The sequence below is a fragment of the Macrotis lagotis genome, chromosome 7, assembly GCF_037893015.1.
Source record: "Macrotis lagotis isolate mMagLag1 chromosome 7, bilby.v1.9.chrom.fasta, whole genome shotgun sequence".
NCBI classification, from domain to species: Eukaryota; Metazoa; Chordata; class Mammalia; order Peramelemorphia; family Peramelidae; genus Macrotis; species Macrotis lagotis.
In genome coordinates this window covers 211703474-211726769 of record NC_133664.1, presented here as the reverse complement: position 1 = coordinate 211726769, position 23296 = coordinate 211703474, and the positions used below count along the sequence as shown (strand labels likewise).

The following is a 23296-nucleotide window of genomic DNA, read 5'->3' as shown; positions in this document are numbered from 1 at the left end:
AAAGTGAAAAAGACAGTGTTAGCAATCCTTATCTCAGACAAAAGCAGCTACTAAAATAGATTTCATTAAAGGAGATAAGGAAAGGAAAAGATATCCTCTTGAAAGGTACCTTAGACAATGAATCAATTTCAATACTAAATATGTATGCACTAAGTGTTACAGCAACCAAATTCTTGGAGAAGCTGAATGAGTTACAGGTAGACATAAACAACAAAACTCTCCTGGTGGGAGATCTCAACCTCCCTCTCTCAGATTTAGATAAATCTAACCATAAAATAAACAAGAAGGAAGTTAAGGAGGTAAATACAATGTTAGAAAACCTAGACATGATAGACCTTTGAAGAAAACTGAATGGGGATAGACTATCATTTGAACTCCCTAAGAAAAAAATCTCTAGAGACAGATGAATTCACAAGTGAATTTTATCAAGCATTTAAGGAACAATTGATTCCAATTCTGTATAAACTGTTTGGAAAAATAGGTGAAGATAGAACACTGTCTAACTTCTTCTATGACACCATTATGGTTCTGATACCTAAACAGGAAGAGTCAAAACAGAGAAAGAAAACTATAGACCAATTGTCCTTATGAATATGGATGCAAAAACCTTAAATAAAATTTTAGCAAAGCAATTACAGCAAGTTATCACTAAAATAATACACTATGACCAATATATTATCCCAGGAATACAACAAGGTTGGTTCAATATTTAGATCAGGAGTGAAACAGAGATGCCTGTTATCACCACTACTATTCAATATTTTATTACAAATGTTAGCTTCAGCAAGAAGGTGGCTTAGCCTTACCATGCCTAAAATTATATTATAAAGCATCAGTCATCAAAACTATCTGGTATTGGCTAAGAAATAGTGGTGAATCAGTGGAATAGATTAGATGTAAAAGAAACAGTAGGAAACAATTATAGTAATTTGTTGATTAATAAACCCAAAGAATCCAGATTCTGGAATTAAAAACTCTCTTTGTGATGAAAACTGTTGAGTAAATTGGAAGTCAGTATGACAGAAATTTGGATAAGACCAACATCTCATACTCTACACCAAGATAAGATCAAAAATGGGTACAGGATCTGATCTATGGAAAGGGACCAAAGGAAGAAATTGGAAAATATCATTTATTTTGACAAATTATATAAATTTGATTACAATAAATTAAAAAGCTTTTACACAAATAAAACAACTGCAACTAAGATCAAAAGAAATGTAGGGGCGGCTAGGTGGCACAGTGGATGGAACACCCACCGGCCCTGGAGTCAGGAATACCTGAGTTCAAATCTGGCCTCAGACACTTAATAATTACCTAGCTGTATGGCCATGGGCAAGCCACTTAACCCCATTGCCTTGCAAAAACTAAAGAAATGTAATAAATTGGGAAGCAAGTTTTACAACTAGTATTTTTGACAACAGATTCATTTCTAAATTATACAGAGAACTGAGTCAAATTTAAAAGAAAACCACAAGCTATTCCACAATTGACAAATAATCAAAGGATATACAAAGGCAATTTACAGATGAGGAAATCAAAGTGATTCATAGTCATATGAAAAATTGCTCTAAATCATTACTGATTAGAGAAATGCAAATTAGAGCAGGTCTAAGGTATCATCTCACACCTATCAGATTGACCAATATGACCAGAAAGGACCATGATCAATGTTGGAAAGGATATGGGAAATCTGGGACACTAATACATTGTTGGTAGTGCTGTGAACTCATCCCACCTTTCTCTAGAGCAATCTGGAATTATGCCCAAAGGACAATAAAAATGTGCATACCCTTTGCTCCACTTCTGGGTCTATACTCTGAAGAGAACATGAAAAGGGATAAAAAACATCACTTGTACAAAAATATTCATAGCAGTCCTGTTTGTGTTGGCAAAGAATTGGAAATCAAGTCAATATCAATCAATTGGTGGAATGGCTGAACAAATTGTGGTGTGTATGTTAGAAACACTGTTGTTCTATTAGAAACCAAGAGGGATGGGACTTCAGAGAAGGCTGGCAAATCTTGCATGAACTGATGTTGAGCAAGCGAGATGAAGCAGAACCAGAACACCGTACACCCTAACAGGAACATGGGAGGTGATGATCAAGCTTAATGGACTTGCTCATTCCATCAATGCAATAAGGGACAATTTTAGAGTGCCTGCAATGGAGAATACCACCTGAATCCAGAGAAAGAACTGTGGAGTTTAAACAAAGATCAAAGTCTATTACATTCATTTTTTTTAAAAAAGGATTTTTTTCATAGAACATAATTTTACTATGTCTAATATTTTATTTTCTCCTCAAGGATATGATTTCTCTCTCAACACATTCAATTTCAATCAATATATATAGCTTGAAAACAATGTAAAGATTATCAGACTGCCTTCTGTAGAAGTGGGGGGGGAAGAGAGGGAGGGTGGGGGAACAACTGCAAAATTCAAAACCTCACAAAAAATGATAGGTAGAAACTACTATTGTATATAATTGAAAACATAATAAAATATTTTTTAAAAAAATGATGGGAGACCAATATATTAACAGTAGTTCCTTCCAAACTGGGGTTGTAGCTTTTCACTGAAACTTTTCATAAACTTGCCTCATTCTATCTTTCCAATCTCACTCTTGTTCTCATATTCTCATGTTCAAACCAAATTAGCATTCTTACTGTTTCTCACACACCACCCTCTATCTCATCATTCATGATTTGAATGTTTTTTCATCTCTGCCTCTTATATTTTCTATTCTTCTTCAAAACTTAGTTCAAAAGCTACCTTCTATAGCTAGCTTGTCTCAATCTCCACTTAGCTGCTAATACCTATCCACCAAAATTAACTTCCATTGTTTTGAATCCACTTCTACAAATACACGTTTCTCCCCAAAAGATCATACAATCCTCAAGAGTAGGGAATATTTCATTCTTGCCTTTGTATTCCCACTACATCACATACAGTAAATGCTTCCTTTGATTATGGATTGTGCCAAGCTCCTTATGTCCCTAAGAAAATATATCTAAACCCTGAAGTCACATTATCAAAATAAGGGATTGCCACTGCTGCTACTACCTTTGGAAGAATATATGGTTGAGGCGGCTAGGTGGCGCAGTGGATAGAGCACCGACTCTGGAGTCAGGAGTACCTGAGTTCAAATCTGCCTCAGACACTTAGTAATTACCTAGCTGTGTGGCCTTGGGCAAGCCAGTTAACCCCATTACCTTGCAAAAACCTTAAAAAAAAAAAAACCCAACAAAAAAAAAGAATATATGGTGTATAGAAGTCATTAAATGAATCGAGGTAACCCACCCAAATAGGGAACTACCCTGGGCTACAAGAAACCTAAAACTTAAAAACATAACCATAAAACTGAAAAGAAGTTTACTGGATACTTTTCAGACACCAGAATACCAAACAACTTGAATAAATAAATTTATCAAGTCATTCTTGCCTCATAGAGTTTGGTAAAGTTATTCTTATATTGGATGCTAGTGCAATAAAGTAGATTCAGAATTGGCTGAATGACTAAATCTAAGAAGTGATCGAAATCACTTCTTGTAAATCAGTTAGTCTTCAGTGAAATGCCATTGGGTTCTGTCCTTGGCCCTGTTTTGTTTATTTCTTATAATCAGTAATTTGAATTAAACTTTATCAAATGCCTTTTAAATTTGGAAATGACAAATCTGAAAATGATAGTTACTATATTGAAATATTGAATCACAATCAAAAAAGCTACAGACATATGGTTTTGGCCCATCTCAAACAGACAACTAGAATCTAGTAAAAAAATTAAATTGAAGAAAAAATATATTTCTTAAACTATAAATCTTCATAAGGAGATTAAAATTCATATTTACCCTCATATTTACCCTCAAAATAATGAGGGTAAAATGGCTACAAAACAGTTTATGGGAGAAAGGGCTACAGGTTTTAATTAACACCAAAATCACTTTAAGTATTAAATGGCAGGCGAACAATGCTGTTATGGGCTGCCCTAGTATGTGAAACCTGAGAGATGATAATCCCTGAGTATTATTCTATGCACAGATCACAAACAGGTTTCATTGAGAAAAAAAAATTTTAGAAAGCATAATGATGAGTTGAAAAATAGCAGAATAGGGTAACCATATGATGAGGGGAATTGAAAGCATGCCATATTAACTGATGAAACTAAAGATGTTTAGTCTAGCTAGACTCAGTAGAAACATCCTCACTGTCTGCAAACATCTGAAAGATTATTATTGGGGAGCAAGTTTGCATGATGATTAGAGTTCTAGACTTGAAATGAAAGACAAGAGTGAAATTCTACCCTAAATATCTCTTTCCTGTGTGACAAACTCTCTTAGTTTCTATAAAACAGGTAATAACAATATGACTGAATTAATGGAAAAGCAATTTTTAGGTATTCACAATCTAATAGGGAAGAAAATACATATAGAAGGCTTCATGTATGAATCACATGGAAAATCCTGAGTAGTTCTTAGGGTGTTGAAGCAAAGAAGACAGTAATACATTTTATTTCTGTTAAAGAAACCATACCAGCTTCTAATGTTCAATTGTGATAACATCAAGGACTTTATTTGTAATAACTTCCTTTTCTGAGTTTTCAGTGGAAAATGGAGTAGGTGGAAACTATAATACTGCAGGCTAGTCCATGACTGGTAGTGACAGAGATGGTGATTTTCTTCTCCACAAGGGTTGTTACTATCCTCAATGACAGATGCAAGAATCAAGCTGGAAGTAGGTCTGTGAAGGGCTTTGGGAGTCACTCATGTTTTCTGAGATATGGGATTAGCGTCAAAGGATGCCTCTGCCTCAGTCAGTAGTAACTTAGAGGGGTTGATCTGCCTGTTTATATTTCAGTTAAGTTGTCCTGCCTTCCCCATTGGTGGCAGGAATTGATGGTGGAAATGAAAGAGCTATTGGGTATGGGGTAACTGAGAATCCTGGGGCCCTTGGGCTCTTGAAATAATATATGTAAAATGCAATACAAATCTTAAAGCACTATTTAAAGTGATCTTCTGAAAATATTAAGTCATTGCTTACATCTACTTAATAAACTCAAAGGTTCCATATTACCTCTAAGACCAAATATAAATTCTTACTTGATATTTAAGCCTTTGTACAGCATTCCTCTCTTTACTAAATTCTTCATAATCACTCCCACTTCACACACTCTACAGTTTAATCATGCTGACTTATTTGCTATTCCTTACACATAATGCTCTATATTCCACAGCTACACCTTTGTACTAACTGTGCTCAATGCCAAGAATAACCTCCATCTTGCCTCTTGAAAACCCTGGATTTCTTCAAGACTCACAGGAAGCTTTTCCTGACAGCTGTTAGTGTCTTTCTCTAAAGTCACCGTGTGTGTGTGTGTGTGTGTGTGTGTGTGTGTGTGTGTGTGTGTGTGTGGAACAAAGACTGTCTTCCTTTTCTTCTGGCATCATCAGAATTTAGTACAGTACTTAAATGCTTTTTTTTTCATTCATTCCTTGAATGTATCTCATACATATCTCATATACATAATTAATTGTGCAATTACCTTCCCCATTACATTGTGTTTTTCAGGGCAGGAACTGTTTTACTTTTTCTTAGTTTCCTCAGCACTTAGCACATTGGCTGGCTGGTGAATAGTGCTTAATGCCTACTGAATAAGTGAGTTGCTACTGCTTACTACTACTTACTACCACTCCTAATATTACAATTACTACTGCAATGGTTACTACCACCTACACTATTATTATTATGATATAGGGGTGTGTGTGTGTGTGTGTGTGTGTGTGTGTGTGAGAGAGAGAGAGAGAGATCTCTATTACAATAGGCCCCTAAAGGGCCAAGAACAAATGGACAGATTTTAGTTCAACATGAAGGAAAAAGTACTACTAATAAGAGTTTTTTTTGTTTTGTTTTGTTTTGTTTTGTTTTAGTTTTTGCAAGGCAATGGGGTTAAGTGGCTTGCCCAAGGCCACACAGCTAGGTAATTATTAAGTGTCTGAGGCCAGATTTCAACTCAGGTACTCCTGACTCTAGGGCCGGTGCTCTATCCACTACACCACCTAGCTGCCCCTAATAAGAGTTTTTCAAAAAAAAAAAAAATCCTAAAAGATGGACATCTTACTGTAGGCCTTCAAAAGAAGATAGGATGATTGTTTGTTGCTGTTAAGAAATTCTATTTCAGAAATTAGTTGAACTAATTACCTCTGTGATCTATTCTAATTCTAAAATGCTTTTTTCTTTTTAATAAAATATATAAAAATTATCCTCTTTCTAACAGGTTAGGTGATAAAGTGGTGCAATGGATCAGTACTTAAAAATTGAATTCAAGGATAAACAAGTTCAAATCCAGCCTTAGCCGTGTTATCTCAGGTAAGATATTTATCTGCTGTTTGCCTCAGTTTCCTAATATATAAAAAGGGGATTATAAAAGCATATGCCTCCCAGAGTTGAAAGGATTATATGAAATAACATGAGAGTACTATGAAAATTACAAAGCACTAAATAAATGATAGCTATCTAGTATTATTATTTTAAAATTCTGTTTTACAAATAAAGCATAAGTGAATTATAATATTAAATGGAGAGGTCAAACCCTAAATTTGTTAAATAAAATGATCTTTCTCAAAATTACTAAAATGAAAGGGGCATCTAGGTGGTGCAGTGGACAGAGTCCTAGAGTCAATGGGTGCTGAATTCAAAACCAGCCTCAGGCACCTAATAATTACCTAGCTGTGTGACCATGGGCAAGTTACTTAACCCCATTGCATTAGGAAAAAAAATATTAAAATGGACCTAACTCTGAAGAAGGATTCAGATTCAGGTCTTCCTGACTCCAAGTTCACTTTCTGTCCAATGCACCTATCTCCTTTTAAACATAAAAAAATGCATTCTGATTTACAAAAACTAATAGTTATCTCATTCATTTAATATCTTAAACTAAAGACTCAATTAAACCTGAGGTGAAACATCAGTCAACCAAGGTTGACAGAGTTGATTCATAAATCAATGATATTTCGGCAGCTAGATAGTGCAGTGATTAGAAGGTTTGACTTGGAAGACTAATCTTCATGAGTCTAAATCTGACTTTTGAACAAATCATTTAACAACCACCTACCTCAGTACCTCATCTGTAAAATGAGCTGGAGATGCAAATGGAAAAGCATTCCAATATTTTTGCCAAGAAAATGCCAAAATGGGATTTCAAAGTCAGACAAGACTGAAGTGACTCAACAACAATAACAAAATGAATAAATTTAAGAAATAATTCAATCTCAAAATAAAAGCTCCCGAGTAAAACTGTTCAACTGGCTTTCAAAAGCCATTATTATATTATCTAACATTTCTTATTTTATTGATTTTACCATAGGGAAAATAATGTTCTCTTAAATATGTGAATTTTGAAGGAAGCTAATGCCAAAATGAATTATTATGTGCTTTAAACATTAAATTTATCATATTCTTCTAAGTAAATTGATTAAAACACCAGCCACAATGAGCTTAAAACTATTACCACAAATTATTTCCACACATATTAACATATTAACAATACAAAATTAGAAAACAGGTGTTTTAGCTGAGGTTCTTTTTCTATGAAATATAAAGACCTTCATAAATGCCATAGCAAAAATGTTTATGTTAACAATAACCTACTTTCTTTTCCTAATTTATATTGAAAATTACTGAATTACTAAAATTCCCATGAAAAGTGAAGAAGAAATTACTAACATTCCCATGAAGAAGAAGAAATTCATTGTTATTATTTATTTTTTAAATCACAACATTGATATTATTGGCCTGAATTTCTAATGAGGTACTTTCTGTAAGGAAGAATAATTTAACAACTGACATATGTACCAGTGGCTGATGAGGCAAATTACAAAGAATGAAATAATCTCTACTCCCAGGAAGCTTGCATTCAAATGAGGGAAATAATAACATAAAGATATACAGAATAAAGGATAAATATGAAATGGTTACATACAAGGTATTTATGAGTGAAAGAACACTAGCATTTGAAGGATCAGGAAAAGCTTCATATGTAGAAAATGATTTATGAGCTGGGTCTTGAAGGGAACAAAGGATTCTAAGAAACAGGTCTGGATTTTTTTAGGCTAGAGAATATAAAGTTTAGGCTAGAGAATATAAATTTAGAAGATACTACAAAAATTAGAAATGAAGTGTCATGTGAGGAAAAGCCAGTTTGTCCTTTTTTTTTTTTTTTACTGGATTTATGAAGTCTTTTGGTTAAAATAAATACAGAGATCCACTTAAAGAATTTAAATAAATCTATCCTTTAAAAAACTGGTAATTCCCTAAGAAGCAGCATTGCGATTTTAATTTTGCTAAAATCAAAATATTTTTGAGACTAATTTGTTTTTCAGGATGTGGTTTCTATTATTATTCTATATTTCTATTTTTCATGCTTTTATTATTTCAGCATATTTAGTATTTCAGAATGTCAATTACTTATGCTACTTTTATACTCCACTGGATTAATGTTCAAAATAAATTTTTATTGCTTGATTTCTCAGAATCCATTGTGATTTTTTTAACATGAAAATAGAATCTAAAACCTATTTTGCTTTGAATAAGTCTAAAGCAAATCAAAAGGTAACTAACAGTTAAGAGTTATTTGCTGCATACTTTTATTTTGCAAGTTAATTGAAGTTAAGTGACTTGTCTAGGGTCACACAGCTAATAAATGTCAAGTGTCTGAGGTCAGATTTGAGTTCAGGTCTTCCTGACTCAAGGACTGGTGCTCTATCTACCATGCCACTGATCTAGCTCCTGTTACATACTTTATAAATAGAATTTTTAAAAACAGTGCTCTTGTAAACTTTTCCAGTGCTTTTAAAAATGTAATTCAATTTACCAATATTGACTTACACAAATTTTGGAAAAATACATAAGTCTATGAAATGGGATATTATCTCCTTTTCTATGTAAATTAATTTTTTTATATTCATCACTAAAAGACTAAATTCTTAAAATATGTAAAACATAAGACAAAAATGCCTCCACTTGTATGAACTTCTTTTTCTTTTTAGATTCTTTTCAAAGAGAAGGGACCTGAAAATGTCTCAAGTTTGTGAAAACTGGATTACTTACCAGCAACTGGAGTTATCCTATTGGGTCTTTCTCTCACAGATCCACACTGTCTTGCCATTCTGTATCGCATCAGAATCTTCTTGATGGCCATCCACTGGAACTGAGGGGGCATGCAGTACAGATGTATAGGTAAGAAAGTGAGGGAGGAAAATTTGGGAGATGCTATAGACATGCTTCAGTGTACTTGCTTACCTTCCTGAAATTTGAAATTTCAACGGTTCCATGGTCCTCAAGGCATTCACAATAACTTCAAAGTATGTGGATCTGTGGAGATTATCCAATAGAACTCCAGTTACTAGTAAGTGATCCAGCTTTTTCTTCTCTATCAGAATAAGAACATTATTCAAACCAATACTACTTAATTTCAGGTTTTTATTGAGAACTACAAAGGAAAATGTTATAAAAGTGCACTAGTCATTTGTACATCCATCTGGGAAATATATTTACATTAAAATCTTGCCAGAATTTTCCATCATCACAAACATTTCAAAATATTACTTTAGTTCCTCACTGTATATATGAAACAGAATCTGTTTCATGTGTAAAGAAAAATTATAAATAAAAATGTATTTACTTTCAGTGGGTAAACAATGCAGGAAAGGGATCAGAAATAATACTCATATACTATCAATTTTGCAAGTTTTTGCAAACTACTAATAAGTACCATTATTAAAATCTTTAAGGCATGTAACACTTTAGGATAAGAAGGAGAACTTTAAATTAAGTGATGACAAAGGAAATTGTTTAAAGTTAATTTTATAGGGTTTTTTTTATAGGTTCTTTTTTTTTTTGCAAGGCAAATGAGGTTAAGTGGCTTGCCCAAGGCCACACAGCTAGGTAATTATTAAGTGTCTGAGACAGGATTTGAATCCAGGTACTCCTGACTCCAGGGTTGGTGCTTTATCCACTGTGCCACCTAGCCACCCCTAAAGTTAATTTAAAAAAAAAAACTGATCTCATATTTACATCCCTTTAAGTTTCAAATATATCTTACCACTACAATCCCTAATCCTGTAGCTCTGTAGCTCTCCCTTTTAACCCCTGCTTAGTCATCCATTGTATCAGAAAAGAAAAATGCAATTCAGCACAACTAATTAACACATCCATTAGTCTGACAGCATATAAATATTATATATTCTATATAGATATTCTATATACTAATTTTACTGTACAGGTATTTTCCCCTATCCTTCCTACCCCCCAAACTCTGTAAAAACTGAAGTGAATATATTTTCTCCTTCCTTCTTTGGAACCCAGATTATTCTTTATAATTTGAAAGTCTAATAATCCCCAGACTCAAGTTAATTTATTTATTTATACACACACACACACACACACACACACACACACACACACACACACACACACAGCAGTTTCTAAAGGCTTCACCAAGTCAGCCATCTTCCTCTAAATGAAAAATAAATTTTGATCATGTTTCTTTTAAGATTGTTCAAAATTAGGATACTCTAATCATGTTTTAAGGATTAAGTCTTAAACTTTCTCATATATGCCATCCCAAGATCAAATAAGAAATCTTGGGTCAGCTAGGTGGCGCAGTGGAAAGAGGACCAGCCCTGGAGTCAGGAGGACCTGAGTTCAAATCCAGTCTCAGACACTTAATAACTACATAGCTGTGTGACCTTGGGCAAATTACTCAACCCTACTGCCTAACAAAAACTAAATAAATAATCTTTTAAAATAATCTTTTTAAAGCCATTCATAATCTTTATAACTTTCTACTTTTCCATTTTTTCTCACACTTTACACTCCCTCTATTGCTCCTCTTCAGATACTCTAAAAATAAGCAAGACTAGCCTCCTTACTTTTTTGTTCCTTGCAAATAATAGACACTTCATTTCCAGATTGTGTCTTTTCTCCGACTGCCCCCAAACCTGAAATGCTTTCTCCTCCTTCCTTCCACCTCCTGCCTTCTTTGGCCTCCATCAAGACTCAGTTCAAATTTTATCTTCTACAGGACTTTCCCAGTCTCCCTATCCCAACTCTACTAACTTACTTCTTATGCCTTCTCTCTGGGATTATCTCCTCCCCTTGTAATGTATGTACATAGTTATTTGCAAGCTGTCTTCCCATTAGAGTTAGTTTCTTCAGGGCAGGGATCATATTGTTACCATTATTTATATCCCTAGTACTTAGAGCAGTATTGGACACATAGTAATTGCTTTAAGTTGTTTGTACATTGTCTGTTTGAAGAATCATGGCAGAGTAGAATATTGCTGAATATCCCTTGCTCTGGGCAGGATGCTTCTGAACTTATGTCACCCTGTTAATTTATACTAATTTTACTATACAGGCATTTTTCCCATTCCCTCCCCTTCAACCCTTCCCACCCCAATCCAGACATTCTCCTTTGTCTAGTACAGGAGTTTTTTAAAAAATTAATTGCACACCTTTTATTTAACATCCTCTTATTAGAACAAGTTTATTCACAATTCTGATCTGGGGGCTATCGTTTTGGACCACAATTCTGTCAATCCAGCTTCACTGTTTTCTGAAAATTTTCTCAGTATACTAAGCTATACTTTTCATCCAATTTATTAAGAAAAGGGGTAAACATAATGGGATCATGGATAGAACCTTGTGGTATCCTCACTAGATACAAAACTCCACCTAACTATATTAGCCAGCATCAAGCTCACATTTCTCTATCTTGTCCATAAAAATGTCAAAATACATTATCTGATAACTTACATCAAAAAAAGATTATCATGAATCTGGATCTGTTTGGGAAATAGAAATGTATACTACAGAGAGAGAAAGACTAACAGAAGGAAATATTCTTCAGCAGTTCTTCAAGAGCAATTACCTCTAAAGAAACTGTTGATCATGGAGTGCTGAGAGTAGATAGCTGCCAGTGTATAAATATTTAGAAGAGGTAGCAATCAGTCATGAATTGAAGCATAGAGCAGATAAGCACAAAGTTTGTTATTAATCTTGGAGAAAGAATTTGATCAGTATAGGGAAAGACAATCAGAAAGATACAGTGATTTCTGGGTGAGGAACAGTATCCACTTGGATTACTTGGATATACTTTCTTACCTAGTCTTCATCACTGAAATGCTTCAGTCAAACTGAGATCTGCTAAAGACTCTAGCTTAAAAAGGTCAAGGTCTCCCACCGCCATCTCCAATTGTCCTGACTCTTATCTGGTCACTAGACCCAGATGGTTCTGGAGGACAAAGTGAGCTTGGTGATTTTGCACTGCATCCCCTTACCCAATTCACTTGCATGCCATGAAATTACATCCCTAATGTCAAGATCCTTTGAAAACAAAGGACAAACAACAACAAATGTATGTTGTTAGTATATTCTTTGGTGTTACTGTCACTACCAGCCAAGCTCCATATGGTTACTGAGTTCAAACACACAGCATTTATGAAGGACCATATGATGTTGAAGCCTTATCTGAAGTTACTAAAAGAGGATGAAAAGGGAAGCAATGGCCTTACTTAATGTGTAAACATTTTTTAAAACATAATTTTATTAAAGAATAACAGACTGTCTTATGGGGGGAGCAAGATTAGGGGAAAATTTGTAAAATTTAAAATAAATATATCAATTTTTTTAAAAACATCATTTTACCTGGAAAGACTTGTATGAACTGATGCAAACTGAAAAGAGCTGTAAGCACAGTAACAGCAATATTATTGACTGGTCAGTTGTGAGTGCCTTAGCTTTTCTTAGCAATAAAATTACCCAAGCCAACAATATGATGAAGAATGCTATTCATTCTCAGGGAAAGAGCTTATAGTTTTCAGAGTACAAATTGCAGCATTAAAAAAAAAGAGTGGAATTAACAGGAATGTAAGGTCCCTGCATGGTTCAAGCATTGTACTTTGTCTCCCCCTGGACTTTGTATAGTTCTCTAGAAACAGTAGGCATTTTACAATTACTGAGTGTATTGTTTTATTTTATACTAATGTGAGGTATGTTTCAGGGTAAACCAGTCAACATTTTGATAAGTTGGAATGTGAGAGCAGAGGCCTCTGAACTTATTTGATTTTTCACAAGTGTTTTGAACACACTTCCAAAAGGCATGTAGCTTTTTATCTGTGAAATATAGTTTTTATTAGTAAAAATTAATTGATCATACACAAAATTTGTTTTAAAAGATGAAATTAAATAATGGTATAAAACCAAAAAACTTCATTTTAATTTCTCTACAAATAAAGAAATGCTATTTCTCAAGCCTAAAATCCTTCCCAAACCTATTGATCAAAGGAATGAACTTTTGAAGGGAAAAAATATGTGGAAACTGGTATGTTAACCCCAAACTGTATTTTTAACATATTATGATCTTTTCCTTATTCATAAGATTCTATAAATGATACCTGAAAACTTCTTGGCAGAGTCATGTCAAAAGGTAACAGCTAAGTGGTACAGTAAATCGAGCTCTGACCCTGGAGTCAGGAGGACCTGAGTTCAAATATGACCTCAGACACTTAATACTTAGCTGTGTGACCTTGGGCAAGTCATTTAACAACACTGCCTTGTAAAAACACACAAAAAAAAGACAAGACAGACTTTGCCATTTTTTTAAGGCAACTTCTTTCAAAGTTAGAAAACTGCTGAATAAATTTTAAAATGAAATCAATTGTGACAAAAATAGCACATATCATAAATTTCTAAATTTAAAAAGAATATTTTTAATTTCAATAATATTATGCATATATATGTGTGTGCATATATATATATGTATATATATATATATGCATGTATGTATAAAATACTTCCCTGATCTATTAGCTCATCTAGTTCAACTCCTTCAATTCACAGTCGAAGAAAATGAAACTCAGAAGTTCAGTGACTTAGCAAGGACAGATCCAGTATTTGAACTGAGTTCTCCCACTTCAAATCTAGCACTTTTCCCTCACAAAAGCATGGAGTGGAAAAATCAATGAAAAAGTATTTTATCTTCTTATTTATGTAGGGAGACAGGATGACAGAGCAGAAAATAGTCATGAAAAATCAGGGTTCAAATTTCATCACTGACATTTACTATGTGACCATGAATAAGTCATAACCTCTGTATCTCATTTTATTCATCAGTGAAATGAAATAGCAATAACTCCCATCACCTATATCAAATTGTGAGGGGGTTTAAATTTAATATTCTATGTAAGAAGGTTTTTTTAATTGTTTCAGTACTATACAAATGTTAAGTTATTATGTAGATAATTCTTTGTTATAGAATTTTGTACAATTCTTTCAGTCTAAAGATCATTAACTTTGGTAAAGATAACAGAAACAAAGTAAGAATTTGTCATTTTATATCCATAAAGTAAGTTCTATTCCTTCTTTTAGTCTTCTGCCACAAAGCTTTAAAATACACACATATATATAGATATACTTCTTTAGTTCATTAAGGAATTTAATAATCCTGATATTACTAATTCGAGCAGTTATATAATTTTTTGTGCTTCTCATAAGTTACCTATCCTTGCTATCTTTTGTTTTTGAAAGCACCAGATTTTTTTCATAATATCTCACTTTTTACAAAAAAAAATGTATCTTTCTTTCTATTATGTTCATCAAGCATAATAATATTCATTACATTCAGGTACCAAGTTGTTCTGTAATTCCTCAATCAATAATGAGCATCTATCTGCTTTGTTTCCAAATTTTTGCTAGTACAAAAAGTACTGCTATAAATATTTTGGTGTATATAGGAACTTTATTAACAAAAAAACTCCTTGAAATAGTAGTGTAATCTAATAGTGTAATCCCAGGGTCAAAAGATTTAGATATTTTGGTGACTACATTTAAATAATTTCAAATTATTTTCCAATTATATTGACTTAAAGCCCACAAATAATACATAAATACGCATATCTTCCCCCAATCCCTCAAACACTGACTGTTTATATCTTTGGTCATTTTCATCAATTTGTTCCATTGTGTTCAAATCTAAGGGTTGCTTTGATTTGCATTTGTCTTATTATTAGTATTTTGCATTCTTTCATACGGTTATTAACAGTTTGTAATTCTTCTTTTGAGAACTATTTCTTTATATTCCTCGACTACTTATTTGCTGGGGAATGTTTTCTCATCTCATATCTTTAAGTTGTACCATAGAGTACCTAGCAGAGTATTGTACTGCTGGAAGATTCTGTAAATTGGTTCAATAATCCTGAAAAAGAAATTGGAAACTAAGGCAAAAAAGTTATAAAATGATACATATTCTCAGATAAAAGAAAGGAAAAACAGGTTTTGAATATACAAAAAAAAAAACCTCATAGCAGCTCTTTCTGTGGTGACAAAGAATTAGAAACTGAGGAGGGTCCATCAATTGGGAAATGGTTAAACAGGTTTTGACATATGAATGTAATGGAATATTATTTATTGTAAGAAATAAGGTTTCAGAAAAAAAGCTGAAGATTTATTTGAATTGATGCACAGTGTAGTAAACCAAACCAGGAAAAAAATTAAATGATAACAATTTAATAAAAAATAACTTTAAAATACTTAATAACTCTGACAAAAGCAATAACCAACTATGTTACCAGAATACTCAAGATAAAAGAAACTATTCACCTCCTGACAGAGAGCTGATAGACTCAGGATACAAGTTGAAATTAATGATGATGATGATGATGATGATGTCTGTCCCTCATTCTCAAAGAAATCATAACAGCTGGGAGGTGATGCCATTACTCATGTATGACATGTGAACTGGATTTGAGTGGGGGGTACTGTGCTAAGTCACCAGTCTCACTTTGCCCTCCAGAGTCATCTGGGTGCAGTGGCCAGATATGAATCAGGTTGATTGGAGATGGTCCTGGATTAGAGGCAGTCAGGTTTAGGTAACTTGCTCAAAGTCAAATAGCTAGTATCAAGTATCTGAGTCTGGATTTGAACTCAAGTCCTTCTGACTCCAAGGTCAATGCTCTATCCATCGCACCACTTAGCTGCTCATAGTTATACATGTATATGTGTATAGCTTGACCTATATACTCATATATGATGATGTTTGTCCTTGGTTCTTGAAGAATACCATGATATCAGAGAAGTGATGTCATGATGCATGTGAATTGAATTTGAACGAAAGGGTGCTTTGTTAAGTCACCAGCCTCACTTTCACCTCCAGAGTCATCTGGCTCCAGTGGCCAGATATGAATCAGGATGACTGGAGATAGCCCCTGGATGTGCCCAAGGTCACACAGTTAGTGAGTATCAAATGTCTAAAGCTGGAATTTGAGCTCTAGTCCTCCTGACTACAAGTTCACTGTGCTATCTAGCTGCCTCCTACTCATGTATATATGTATATAGGCATGACAATGAAAGAAGTTATTTTACTTATTCATCTTTGTTACAAGAACTATATTTTTCTTTTAGTTTTTGACTAAAGGGAAAGGGAAAGTTGGGAAAGAAAGAAGGATTTTTTTTGGTTAATTTAAAAAAAAAATAAAATATCACTTTGTTTGATATAGCATCAAGAATGTAAACTAGGAGGTGGAGCCAAGATGGCAGCATGAAGACAGGATTTCCCAGGAGCTCTCTTCCAAAATATTCCAAAAACCTTAAAATTATGACTAACTAAATTTTCGAGAGACAGAACCCACAGAAACACCCAGTGAGGCAATTTTCCAGCCCAAGGTAACCTGGAAGATCATGGGAAGGCTCTGTTCCATGGGGTTGGAAGGGTTAGCAGCACAGCCAGGATTGCAGCACCTGAGCGAAGGAGCTCCAGCCTTCTAGGAATAGCCTGAGGGGGCACCTGGATCCCTGGGAGCACTTCTGTGGTGTATGCATGTCATGGAACACCAGGAGGGATGGGAATTCAGGAAAGCCTAGAGGGATTTGCATGAACTGATGCTGACTGGGATGAGCAGAACCAGAAAAACATTGTACACCCTAACAGCAACATGGGGGTGATGATCAACCTTGATGAACTCTCTCATTCCATCAGTGCAACAATCAGGGACAATTTGGGGCTGTCTGCAATGGAGAATACTATCTATATCCAGAGAAAGAACTGTGGCATTTGAACAAAGACCAAGGTCTATAACCTTTAATTTAGGAAAAAAACTTGATATCTTACTATCTGATCTTGCTACCTCTTATACTTTATGTTTCTTCCTTAAGGATATGATTTCCCTCTTATCACATTCAATTTGGATCAATGTATATCATGGAAACAATGTAAAGACTGGCAAATTGCCTTCTGTGGGAGGTGGGGGGAAGGAAGTAAGATTGGGGGAAAATTGTAAAACTCAAAATAAATAAAATCTTTATAATTTAAAAAAAAAAGATCAGTGGGAAAACCTCTGCCAGAGTGAGCAAGGAGTCCAGGTCAATGTGGCCCTCAGTGCAGCTGTGGTCCTCGATGAAGCCTGGGTCCCAGGAAACAGAAGCAGGCCCACAAAGCCTCTCAGCAAGGAGCTGTCCAGCAGTTGCTCCCAGAGTGCTCAGCCCACAGAAGGTAAGGGGATGGGGGGAGATTGTCAAGGTCTCCTCTGTCCCTGGTTCAGGACGCTGATGCTTTGTCCATATTCAGATATAGGTCGCAGTCTGAGCCCCCATACTACCATAAAGGAGCAGAGACCCTCCTCACAGTTTCAGGGCAGAGGGGAGGGCCTGTGCCCATCCACAGACCAGAGCATAAACCAGGAGAGCAGTCAGAGCCTCTCCTAAGTCACTGAAGGAACAGGAACTGAGGTCTTTGCAGGGGTATCCCAATAATAATAACTCAAAAACTCAGGAAGCACCTCAAAACTGGGGCACAGGTTGAAGAAATGAATAAACAGAATAAAAAAGGAACCTGACAGAGAGAAAACAGAACAAATGGGAGTGGAGAGGAATGGATGGATGGATGGAATTACAATTAGCAATAGCAACTATGGGAAAAAATATGGAAGTAACTTCTCTGATGGACTTATGATACAGAATACAACCCACCCCAGAGACAGAGTTGATGGTATCTGTACATAGACTGGAAAACATTTTTTTCTCTTTCACTTTATTTCTCGAGAGGCTTTTTACTTTGGGGGGGGGGAGAGGATTAGGATTATTCTTTTTAGGTTTCTTTTTTTTTTTTGCAAGGCAATGAAATTAAGTGGCTTGCCCAAGGCCACACAGCTAGGTAATTACTAAGTGTCTGAGGCTGGATTTGAACTCAGGTACTCCTGACTGCAGAGCTGCAGCCACCTAGCTGTCCCAATTATGTTTGCTCTTACAGAATGACTATTTCAGTAATGTGTAGGTAAATTAAAATGTAAATTAAAAAAAAAATCTTTCCTAAAAGCAAAGGTTCACAGAATAGGGAAGACAGGGATTACATATATATGTGTGTGTATATGTATATGTATATGTATATGTATATGTATATGTATATGTATATATGCAAAGTAAAATAAAAACAAGACAATAATTTTTTTTAAAAATCCTTTGAATCCCCTCAAAGTGAATTCTGTCTACAAGGTTTCATTAACTCCACCCCCTAGCTAATCCTATTTTGCTTATCTATTCACAATCACAATCACACAGACCTTTACATCCTAGATACATGTTTGTTCCCTTCTGTTCCTACCCACCTAGCTAAAATTAAATTTAAATTATACTTTATCAAATAAATTTAAATAACAAAAAAAGAATGCAAAGTAACTTTGGTAGTACAGTTGTAGAGGTGTCCTGAGCACCTCAGATATTTAAATAGTTTAAGGGGTATTCTTTAACCGAATAAACAGTATTTTTATTTTAGAAGACTGAAATGTAAAAATTTTATATATTTTATAGTTAGCTGGAATGGAATTTCCTTTTCTATTTCTGCTTCCTGGATTTTGTTAGGACTATGTAAAAAAAATGAAAGAATTTCTATGGTTTGAAGCTATTGTCCCAATTAATATCTTGGCTAATTTTGTATAATTTTTCTAAGTAAAACATGACATCAAGAGCAAATATAGAGGGCATTATCTATTTTTTATACCTTTAGTTACTTTTTCTTTTCTTATTGCTGCTGCTTCCATTGCTAGAATTATGTCAAATAAATAGAAAAATGAGCATTCTTTTCCCGTTTCACTAAGAAAGCTATCTCCATTGAAAATTATATTTGCTGCTGGTTTTAGATATTTTTATGATATTAAAAGGGCCTTTTATACCTATACTTTCTTTTTTCTTATTCTCTTACTTTTTTACAATTATATGTAAAAATTGTTTTCAACATTCATTTTTAAAAGACTATGATTTCACATTTTTACCTCCCTCCTTCCCTTCCTTCACTTCAAGACAACAAGCAATCAGATACAGGTTATACATGTACAATCATATTAAATATATTTCCAGATCAGTCATTCTGTGAAAAAAGAATCCAAACAAAAAGGAAAGAAAAAAAAAGCACAAATTTTTAAAAAAGTAAAAATAACCTGCTTTGTTCTATATTTAGATTCCACAGTTCTTTCTCTGAATGAGATGGTACTTTACATCACAAGTCTCTTAAAATTAAGTCTATCATAGTTTAAATCATCACCTAGTTTTGCTGTTAAGGTGTACAATAATCTCTGGTTCTGATGACTTCACTAAGCATCATAAGTTCATGTAAGTCTTTCCAGATTTTTCTGAATTCCACCTGCTCATGATTTCATACATGATTTGTTTAACCATTCCCCCACTGAAGGGCATCATCCCCACAATTTCCAATTCTTTGCTACTATAAAAAGAGTTACTATAAATATTTTTCCCTTTCTGATGATCTCTGTAGTGGACCTCTCTAGTAGAACTGGGAATGATCTGGCTGGATACTACTTTAAAGCCCTTTAGCATAGTTCCAAATGGCTCTCCAGAATGGTTGGATCAGATCACAACTCCATCAACAACGCATTAGTTGTTTTCCCACATTCATCATTTTTTCTTTATCTATAATATGGGCTAATCTGATAGGTGAAGTGTACCTCAGAGTCATTTTCATTTGTACTTTCTAATAATGATTTAAAGTATTTTTTCTATTTTAATATCTTCATCTGAAAACTGTTTATATCTTTTGACCATTTATCAAATAGAAAAGGCCTGTATTCTTATAAATTTGACTCAGTTCCCTTCATATTGTAGAAATAAGTCCTTTAACAGAAAGGACTCCAAAAGTAATCCTTCTAATCTTGGTTACAGTGGTTCTGTATATGCAAAAATTTTTTGATTAATGCAATCAAAGTTATCCATTTTGCATTTTATAATGCATAAACCCCTCCCCTCTCCATAGATATCTGACAGATAAACTAGTCCTTGTTCTCCTAATTGGCTTATGATATCACTTTAATGTCTAAATCATGTACCCATTTAGATCTTATCTTGATCTATTATGCCTATATTTTTATGCCTAGATATGCCTATACTTTTTAGAAGTTTTTAGTACAAATGAGTGCTCTACTTTTACAAAGGGTTTGTAAGCTCTATTGAAGTGGTCCTATAATTTTGGAATGTTTTTTGTTTTTTAATATGATTAATAATATTATTATCCTTACTTTCCTGATATAAATACACCTTGATTAAGTGGGCAGCTAGGTACCCCAATGTATAGAGCACTGGAGTCAGAAGGATGGGAGCTTGAATCTACTTTCAGATATTAACTACATATGTGACCTTGGGCAAGTCACTTAACCCTGATTGTCTCGAATCCGGGGCCATCTCCAGTCATCCTAAATCATATCTGATCACTGGATCTTAGATGACTCTGGAGGAGAAAGTAAGGCTGGTGACTTAACACAGCACCCCCCTCACTCAAATCCAAATCACATGCTTGTCATGGCATCATCTTATGTCATTGTCTTCTTTGAGAATGAAGGACCAAAAATAAGACAAACATTAAAACTTGACCATAATGAAATGAAGATCTTATTTAAATTTGGGGTCAATATTCATCAATGGATTGTGGTTTGCTTGTACTTTATCATAATTTTATCTTGTTTTTTATACATTTTGTGCTTTATCTGTGATTTAGATATAGGGCTATACTTTTCTTATAAAAGGATCTAATAGAGTACCTTCTTTCTTGAGTTTTGAAAATAATCCCTATATTACAGACATTAATTATTTTTAAGTGTGTTAGAATTGTCCTGTGAAATCATCCTAATCAGGAGCTTTTGTTATTTAGCAATCCTTTACAATTAGTTCTATTTTCTTTTCTGAATTTGGCTTATTTAAATTATCTAACATGACTTCTAATAGTCTTTATATTTTCTATATTTCAAATTACATCTCTAAATGTTATATTCTTAGTTTTAGTATCCAGAGCACACTGGGTTTGGGTAATTTTTTCTTATTCTTTGTTCTGATTTTTCTTTTTCATTTTCTATTTCATTGATTTGACTTTCTGCCCTTTTTATTGTTGCTGCTAGAGGCAATCAGGGATTAAGGGACTTGCCCAGAGTCACACAGCTCATACATGTCTGAGGCAGGATTTGAAATCAGTCCTCCTGATTCCAGGGCAAGTGCTCTATTTATTGAACCACCTCGCTGCCCCATATCCTCTTCTTTTAGTCAGGTCAGTTAGAGCCTTATCAATTTTGTTAGTCTAGAACTATTTACAACTAAGTTTTAGCCTCATCATTTCTATGAGGGATTTTTGGTTTGTTTCCAGCTCCTCTCCCTTCTACTGTTCAATATCTATCTTCTTCTGCTTAATTTAGATTTGTTGAGTTTTTAATTTTTAATGCATATTTATGATTCTTTTCCCAAAGACTGCTTTTGCTAAATCTCAGAAATTTTAGTTTTTCATTCCATCATTATTTGTAATGCTATATGGTCAATTTTTTAAAGATTCCAAATGGAGCAGAAAAAATATTTGCATTCTTTAACAGTTTTAATTAGAAGTTGTCATCAGTTTTCTAGCACTAGTTTCTCCTTTTCGTATATGTGTATAAATTTGTGTATATATTTGTATATAAATATGTATATCTATACACACAAAAAAACCCCAGAAAGGTACAGTAAAGTCTTTTAAGGGGTGGCTAGGTGGCATAGTGGATAGAGCACCAGCCCTGGAGTCAGGAGTATCTGAGTTCAAATCAGGACTCAGACACTTAATAATTACCTAGCTGTGCAGCATTGGGCAAAGCCACTTAACCCCATTGCTTGCAAAAAACTTAAAAATAAAAAAAAGTCTTTTAAAATATTTTGCTATTATTATATTACTGTCTATGTCTTATTATCCAGTTACTTTTTCCTTAGTGAATTTAGATCCTAAGGGGTTTGGGTCATATGTATTTAATGTTGATACTAATTTGTTATCTAGTGTTCCTTTTAGTCCAATGTACTTTTCTTGTTGATTTCTTTTTGTGTTGAGAAATTTTGTTTTTGCTTTGTCTGGCAGCATAATTGCAATTACCATTTTTTTTTGTATGCACATGATACATAGTAAATTTCTTAGTTAAATAATAAAATCTTCCCCTTCAATTTTTTTTCATAGGATTGGTTCTTTTTCTTTTTCATATTCTGTACCTTTTTCTAAAAGTCAGAGGTTTCTTTATTCTCTTCATCAATTCTTTTCCATTTCTATTCTAGACTTTTATTATTTAAATTCATTGTTCTACTTTTTTATTCCTTCTTTAGTCTCTTCTTCATGGAATTAAAGCTTCTTGGAAACCTATTTTGGTGGGTTTTTTAAATGGTTTCTATGTCATTGTGATTTTGCCCCTTCATGGTTTTTAGGTCATCAACTTGACTGTTAGTACTCTAAATGTGAGATCTTCATTTACCAAGGAGGAGACATATTGCTAAAAAATTTGAATCAATCTTAACATTCTTGTTATAATCAAAATCAGAAGGAAGAAAGATATTTCAACTAAAAGGGAAGATGGCTCACTCATCAGAAAGGCAAAGAAAAAAAGTTAGCGGAATAGATTTTATTGTACCACCAAAGAAAAGAATATTTGTTCATCATTTGTTACAAGACAAATAAATCAAAAAATATAACACAACTACAGGTCTCTGCAAATCTTAAAGGAGCATATTATTGTATTCATATTATTCATAACTATTATTCACCAAAAAACCCACAAAAAACAACTGCAGTTTATATAAGAAAAACAGTTTCCAAGATTGAAGAGATAGAGAAAAAAAACCTATTACTCGGTGAGACCCTCCAAACAATCAATGGGAAGATAGAAAAGATAAGGGAAGGGAGATGGGAAAGCTTGGTTCAGAAAGAAGGAAGGATAAAGTACAAAGATCTGCGATTACACCA

At 33.9% G+C, this 23296-nt stretch overlaps 1 protein-coding gene across 3 annotated transcripts in view; it reads right to left on the bottom strand.

Moving 5' to 3' along the window:
- YAF2 (YY1 associated factor 2) overlaps window positions 1-23296 on the bottom strand; it is a 106270-nt gene that overhangs the window by 58217 nt on the left and 24757 nt on the right. Inside the window, exon 4 of one of the 3 annotated variants that reach the window (XM_074194729.1) lies at window positions 9298-9427. The exons of 1 other annotated variant lie outside the window; for it this stretch is intronic. In XM_074194729.1, the coding sequence (XP_074050830.1) occupies window positions 9298-9427 (130 nt within the window). The remainder of the gene's footprint in view (window positions 1-9297; window positions 9428-23296) is intronic. One more of the 3 variants, XM_074194731.1, reaches the window with a different exon arrangement.